General features: G+C 38.7%; 1 protein-coding gene across 7 annotated transcripts in view; it reads right to left on the reverse strand.

Annotated features, from left to right (window-relative positions):
• Positions 1-7612, reverse strand: part of LOC148041542 (uncharacterized) — a 44117-nt gene extending 36505 nt beyond the window's left edge. For 4 of the 7 annotated variants that reach the window (XM_087680659.1, XM_087680654.1, XM_087680667.1 and 1 more), the window contains exons 1-3: positions 7424-7611; positions 7232-7325; positions 7101-7150 (exon numbers count right to left, since the gene is read on the reverse strand). In XM_087680659.1, the coding sequence (XP_087536785.1) occupies positions 7101-7150; positions 7232-7325; positions 7424-7490 (211 nt within the window). In that variant the 5' untranslated portion in view covers positions 7491-7611. Of the gene's footprint in view, positions 1-7100; positions 7151-7231; positions 7326-7423 lie in introns of all 7 variants that reach the window. The other 3 variants (XM_087680663.1, XM_087680661.1, XM_087680666.1) reach the window with 3 other exon arrangements.
• Positions 7613-8043: the final 431 nt, after the last annotated feature.

Below are 8043 nucleotides of genomic sequence, written 5' to 3' on the forward strand. Positions count from 1 at the left end.
CATGTGGACACAACATAGAAGTTGTGTCACTATCTCTAGAGTCAGTTTAACTCTAGTTGAGTTAGGTATAGGTCTAACTTACTTTAGACCTATTGTACTTTCATTCACTCATTCCAATACTTGCAATGAACTATTGCCCACTCTTGCTCATGGTCATGTGTTGCGAGTACTGTCTCGTCACCACTCAGCTAGTGCCACTCACCTAAAGTTCTTAGTCAAGGAAGAGGAGCTACCAGCTAGAACATGTATGCATGTCTTTTCTGCATGTGCTGCCAGCTCAATTGGTACTGCCAACTACTCTACAAGCCACCGCCAACAACTGTCCTATGCCTCACTACACCTGCACCGCCTTTGAAGAGCTGCCACTCATCTATTGTGCTTTGTGTCTAACCCAACAATGCCGCCTCCTACAACACCACCTCCTACAGCACCCACTTTGCTATCCTGCAATGCCTATCTTGTGCACCACCAGCACTTGTGCAGCCTACCCTGCCTGTTTTGCAGCTTGCTTATGGAGCCTGCTTCTCCAACATTGCCTACCAAATTCACCAATTTCCAGGGTGCTCTCCAACGCCACCCCACCACTCAGCCACTTGTCCAAGTGTCATCCAAACCTGCCCATTACTCTCAGCCCATCTCAGACCGTCCAACATATTCAGGCTCTCCATATGCATCTCAAGACTCAAAATTTGGGGCTTTTGCCCAATTCAAGATACTTTGTGTGCATCTTCAACAAAATCACCAACATTGCACAATTTCATTGAAAAGAAATTTGAGGCTTTCATTGACATAGACTCCAATTTGTGCCGAAATCTTGAGATTCATCACCAACATTGATAATCAGCTTTTGGGCACCGAAATCAAGGCTTTGATAACCATTGTTTGGCTATGCAACTGTGATTCAGCACTTGATAGTTTTGATACAACAAGTGTACTTGTTTGCACTAGGATCCCAAAGAGAACTTTGTTCATTTTACATCTCTTCTACGTTGGAAGCTTTGTTTACAGCCTCCCAAAGACAATTTTGTTCGCTTTACACCTCTTCCATGTTGGAAGTTTTGTTTACACCTTTCATTTAATTTTTATCCCGCAATGGCAAAGAATAACAATGTTGTTCTTGGCATCCTCAACGGGGAAGACAAATTGGATGGTACAAATTACTCTACTAGAGTTTCATGATTTGAAAACTCCTTGTGGCGAAGAATCTCTAGGATTTAACTACTTGGGATACTCTGCATTTCCATACTTGTGAGGGTTACACTCGTGGAAAAATGCATCAATTTGCCTTTGAAAGAATAGTGCAGTGCATGCTATTCGAAAATTAAGCTTATATATAGTGATATATGTGGTCCCATGCGAATCCATGCTCTTGGGCATTATCTTGATTTTATCACATTTATTGATGAATATCCTAGGTACACTTGAGTGTATGGCTTGAAGGCCATGTAAGCACAGGAAATAACGTGAGAATGACAATGCTTTGAACTTAATCAACTCGATCAATCACCATGAAAATTAGGAGAGAGAGAGAGAGAGAGAGAGAGAGAGAGAGAGAAAAGTGGGAACCGGTCCCTCCCCCTTTACATGAATTTATTGAAACAAAACCAAGTGCCTGAACCATATACAAAAGAGTTGATTAGCTACAATTCTGAATATTACAATTTTGAAACCCTAACTTCTGCAAACTCTAAGCAACAAGCTAATTTTCTTCTTTAGTGATTGGATTAGATCAAGCTAAGTAGAAAGTGCTCCTTGGATGAGAGATAGATAGGAGAGTAGAAAGCATGTGGCTGAAATTTCAGCATGAGAGCTTATTCCAAATAAAGAGAGAGACTTTCAATATATAGCTGTGAGGCTTGGGTACTCAAAAGTGGAAAGCAGAAGCTACAAATGACAAGTGTTTGCTGAAAATGATTGTCTCTTCAAAATGACACATGTTATATTCTAGATGCCACATGTCACTTTTCTAGAGAAAGAAGCTTCCAAACCTTCTACTCTAAAAATCTCTCAAATGGTTAAGAATTTGATATAACTGCTAAAGACAAAATTGTTTCTTGCAAAGTTCCAAAGCCTTTGACACAAACAAAATTTCCATTCGAACAACTTCCAAAAATAGTAACCTCCTAAATTTTAAAACTCGCCAAATTTAGCTTCTGAAGAGCTTCATTATATAGGGGTTAACCGATTCATGGTTTGTTTCTTTAATCATGAGCATCTGGTTTCACTTTTTGAAACCACTCTTTGTATAAGCTTCTAGTCAATATGACTATCTGAGTGTAAAAGTCTTAGTCAACTGGCTTTCTGATCAGTCTCACTGCTCAACTAGACTTTTAATTTCTCTTGGATATCTCGCCAATGACGACCCAAGTATAATTATAGGGTATTCTAACCGTTGATCCCTCTTAAATAGAAAGATAAACATTTGATTATATTTTGAAATACTCAAATAATACAAATCACCTTTTAAACTACAAGAGCATCAAATTAATTTGGAATCATTCAACACAATATGTCTTCGTAACAATTAATATACAAAAGGTTTGTTACATCCCTCTCTCTTGAAATCTATCTTATTCTTAAGACGTTGCTTGAAGTATTTCTGATCCTATAGCTTCTTCATGAGCTATAAGTAGCTCTACATAGTCTTTAAAATACTCTTATGGCATCAATTTAGAATCTAAATGAGAGAAATTTTTACATTTCAAAGAAAATTTTCTAAAAATATTTCTTTCTTATTTTCTAATCATATAAAAAAATATTTCTCGATTATGTACTGCTCTTCTAATTTTTAAAGCCTCCAAACATTGACATAATTGGAACCATTCGTGAAATGGTGAAGGTCCTTCATAAGGCTTTAAAAGATGGATATAAAAATCTTTGTGAATTCTTCAATGCTCTGAAAGTTGTAACCTGTAACAAATATCATTAATTTTTTCAGTAACTTGAAATAACTCATAATTTCTTGTTGCAAGCTTAGTGACTTGGAATAAAGGCTTATTGGAGCTTCCTAAACGAGCTTTGTTAAATTTCAGCCACACCCAATCTTCTTTTGTAAAATCAAGTGCCTTCCATACTTATCTGTTGCTTCCTTTTGTTTTTCTTAAGATCTTTGGATAGCTCATCTAACTTGGGCAAAAGTTGTAACCATATCACGCACAAACTCATCAACATGAAATATCTCCTTTGTTTTGAAAATAAGAGTGGTTTTTCATATATGATCTCAAATGTTACTTTGCCTTTAAAGTGTGAATTGTGTTATTATAGGCATATTCTACCAAAGATAAATACTTTTTCCATTGTTGGTTGGCTTCATGGCAATAGCACTTCAACATATTCAATATTGTGAGATTGGCTATCTCACTTTCACCGTATGTTTGAGGATGATAGGAAGAAAAAACAAGTAAACCTTGTACCTAAATTTTCAAAAAGAGCTCACCAAAAGAAACTAGTAATTTGTGAATCTCTATCATCCACGATGGATTGTGATAATCCATGATACTTAAAGATTTGTTGTATAAATATTCTAACTATGTGTTGAGACTTAATAATCTCCTGGATTGGAATGAAATAAGCATATTTACTAAACTTATCAATAATAGTCCATATGCCATCATTATTATTTGCTGATTTTAGTAAGCCAAAAATAAAATACATAGCAATGCTTTCCCAAGGTTGACTCAAAATTGGTAATGGTTGCAAAAGCCCTGCAAGCTTTTGGCAATCAAACTTAATCTTTTGGCACACAAGACATTCTTTGATAAATTTTTCAATGTCTCGTCAAAGGCCAAAAGAAATATATTTTAAGTTACCTTGGTTGTGGCCAAAATATCATGCTGAGCCATGTAAGCAGCCACATGACATTCTTCCATTACTTTAGGCCTGAAATCTTTAGTAACACATAACTTATTCTTCATTTTAAAAAATCCATTTTTGATAATACAAGAATTTACCCTTTTACGAAGTTGTAAACTCTCCTATATGATTTTAAAATCTTTATCAAAAGCATACATATCCCTCATACTAGTGAAATCTATATGATGAATCATGAACACTGTATGAATCTGAGGTCTTCTTGACAAGGCATCAACTACCTTGTTTTGGTTTCCCAAGAATATGCAGTATTTAAAAGCTAAATTGAGCTAAATAATTAGCCCATCGAATATGCTTTTCAAAAATATTTGGTTACTTAAGAAAACGTCTCGAACTCTCATGGTCCATCTTGATGAGAAATTCTCCACCTAAAAGATAGCCATCACCTAGGTTGCTAGCGGTAGAAGCTGCAAAGGATAATAGCCTAGCTGAACTTAGCCTACTAAATACAACAACATTGCCAAGGCCGTGCTAAATGAATGTGAATCTACTACCACTAGTTGTGATCCTCTCCTTTTGTGATGAAATTGCATCCTACTCTGTAATCCTTTGTTGAAGAAATTACTTCTTCTCTTGGCTGAGATTCTCACAAAAGAGTACCTAATGGCCAAGCTCTCTCAAAAAATGTACTCTTACTTTGTTTATCCCACCTGTTCTTTCATAACCCACAAAAGGTATGTTTCTAGTGTCTTGATCCCCTACTTGATGTTGGCCTTTTGGCCTCAACCTCACACCACCATGACCAACCATCAAATCGCCTACCCTGACACCAATACAAGAGGTAGAAGCTCAAGAAGATGTTGCCAAGGGGACTCGGAAAGATGATGCCAAGGTAAACAGGTCTAGAAAAAGGGCGAACAGCTCAAGGCCTAAGGAGTCAACATGCAAGGCACGTGGCATATGCAAAGTCAACACAAGATAAAGCTGTGCAGAACTAGACACGAATTCACATATGACACTACACAATTGTGGTAGATTACAATGCTAAGCGACCAATCACTGCAATGAGCAATCATTAAGCAGACGAGCAAAAGGGTGATAATCAAAGGGATAATAGGTAGATGAATAGAAGAGTGGCAGCCCACACATAGTTCGGCTGCCACTTCACATCATGTTGTCAGCAGGTCACGAGTTGCACAGCTAGCATCATGGGCTAATTAAGATTTGATGTAAAATGCACCTTTTTTAGCTTAACACGCTCGTTGCTCACCTAGAATTACAAGCAACTCTCACATATGATGTGGCAATTACACTCATCTCACCCTTTTTTTTCATAGCTCTTTATCAGCACCCTTGATTGTGGCTATGTATATGAACTATTTGGCCAAGTCAAACAAACCCTTTTCTTTGTTTTTAACCCAAGTCCCACAAGAGTATTCATTGCCTTTGCAATCATTGCAAGCCAATAGGTAATCCATTGTGACGCCTTTGATCTAATGCCTTAATTTCATTGGAATGACCTCTTGCGTAAATCAAAAAAAGACATCCACCGCCTCTACAATCCCAATAGGTCCTTTGCTAGTCCAGAGCTAGACACTTGGCCGCCTTGGTCTCTTAAGGATCAGACCTTTTGGGCCAAGGCTAGCCTATCCCTTCACTCTCTTCAATTACCTTTTTTGGGCCTAAGAGTGGGGTTACCCAAAAAGGCACTACTGCTTTTTTTTTTTGCAACACGTAAGACTTTTCTTGCTCTAGTATGTTCTATAGATAGGGACACAATGTGCACACCACCACTTTCATCCCTCTTTGCAATTCTTGTGTAAGTCTTGAAGGTCATCATCTTGATCATCATCACACTTCTCCAACCACAAAAGCTGCTGCACAATGCTGCCACCCTTTTTCCTCACCAATAGGAGACAGCTGCCCAGCTGTCCAATGTGACATCCAGCCTACCATTGCTACCACCCAGCTCAGCCTACTGCTGCCAGTGCTGCTGCCACATATTACTATTGCCACCCTACCCTTTGGATGTCTCCTACCTGCAGCATTTCAATTCTCAGCCTTCTCCATCGCCTTCTACAGCTGTCGCCAGCCATTCATCAGCATCTAGAACATGTGTTTTGATTCTAGGCTGCTGTCCAGCTTTGTCTACATCATCTGCAGCAATTGTCTAATATCAGACACTCTCCAACTAGCTGTGTTTTTCCTGCCAGCTGCTCCTTGACATCATCTTCTGCACTGACTAGCCCTCACCTACCACATTCTTCACCCTCGTCTCTAGTCCTCTGCATCAACAACTTCATTGGTGGTTTTGCTGCCCTCGGGATTCATACACAAAGGATGACTCTCTGGCACTCTCCCACAGCCTACTCCCATGAGAGCCAATGGTAGTTGGACAGCTCCGCTCTTTGAGAACCCACATCTATACCTTCTTCATTCATCTCATTTCAGCATTCATTCATTCATCAATACTTCTTCTCCCTCTCTTTAAGGTTTGCATTCTTGTCTGAGTTCATTGTGTTAGTTATGTTCACACACTCTTAATAATTTCTCTGCAAACCCTAGCATATCTTCACAGTTTGATCCCTTTATATGGAACTTTTTGGGACGTTTGTCCTACTAAAACTTCTCAAGTTTCTTTTAATTGAATGTAATGTGAACTTCTTATTAAGGTGCTAATCACATCAGATGCCCTCTAGCTCTCGCCTCATCTACCCTCCACTACAGAAGTTCTCACATATTGAAGGGAATGATTATTTTCACATTCTTGTAAGATGATTTACAAATGCAATCCTTGATGCTGTAAGCATTTTCTCAACTCGCGGTCTCCAAATATGAGACTAGATTGCACTTTTCTCTATTCCTGTCATAAAGTTTGTAAATATTATATCCACTTGGGGTTTTCCACCACTGTACAAGTACATTAACATATACATATGCAAAGATGAGTGGGGCATGTGCACACGATGTGTGATTTCTTGTGCACTGAGCAGTTAGTGTGTGATTGCTTATTTATGAGGATAGACGTGTCATCCATGTAAGCCATGAACATGTATTCCTATCGTGCAATGTGTGCATCGGAAGTGTACATAATGCTTGTGTTTTGTATACAGTAAGTCTTCTCCTACATATATGACTTGATAGATGAGGAACAGTGACTTAGGTAAGTGCATAAAAGGTGGTAAATGAAGCAAGTCTTTTCCTACAGATATGCAACATATATCAGGAAGAAGGCTGCTCAAATTACGGATGCACTCGGGTCATTAAGGAAGATAAAGACAACATTGCACCTGCTCCTTGGTTTTCGGTTTTCGGTACTTGGCACGAACTTGTCACGCATCTAGAAACAATAGAGATTGAATCTAAAAACCCTTAGCACATGCAATAACATGATAGTATCAACTTCAATAGGATGACATACCGGTATGGTGCAGAATCAGCATATGATGCATGCATTTTCACAGGCATATGAGCAGGGGCCCCCACCGCCATCATCTCTCTGAGGTGCGATGAACCTTTCCGAAGCACGATGCAACAAGATTGAAATGTAAAGTTAACCAGTTCAATTAGACGATAACAAAAAAGACGTGCCGAAATGGTTGTGAGGGAGGACCTTGAAGGAGAAAGGCGAGCTGTTGTGCTGCATGACGTCTGTGAATGAAGAGCCTCCAGGCAGCCATAGCTCAGACTTTCCAGCGAGGATTGGTAGACTGACGACTGTTCCACGACCTGGATGATCACCTCTGTTCCGGCTTAATCTTTCCACGAAAATTTCCCAAAACACCCTTCAAATTTAAACTTTTTGGCTAAGTATTTTTCACCTATTTATATCTATAACACATCACTAACTCTATGTGTTTATATGGTGTCAATCCATCCCATGTCAAATTTGTATTCTCTCTCTCTCTCTCTCTCTCTCTCTCTCTCTCTCTCTCTCTGCTTTTCATTTTAGTTTATTTTCTCTCATCTATTTCTTCCTTTTTCTCTCTCTTTCCTTTTCTTTTGTCCCCCCTCTCTCCTCTCCTTTCCTTCTCTTTTTTCACTTTTTTTTTCTTCTTCTCTCTCTCTTTTCAATCTCTTTAAATTTTCTTCTTCTCTCTCTCCCTCTCTTTTAAATGTTATATTTCCTCTCTATAATTCTCTCTATTCTTCTCTCACTCTCTCTCTCTCTCTCTCTCTCTCCCCTTTTCTTCACCCCTCCTTTCTCTTCTCTTTTCTTTCTCTCTCCCTTTT

The sequence above is a fragment of the Lygodium microphyllum genome, chromosome 1 (assembly GCF_053477565.2).
Source record: "Lygodium microphyllum isolate KBCC chromosome 1, Lygodium_microphyllum_v1.1.10, whole genome shotgun sequence".
Lineage (NCBI taxonomy): Eukaryota > Viridiplantae > Streptophyta > Polypodiopsida > Schizaeales > Lygodiaceae > Lygodium > Lygodium microphyllum.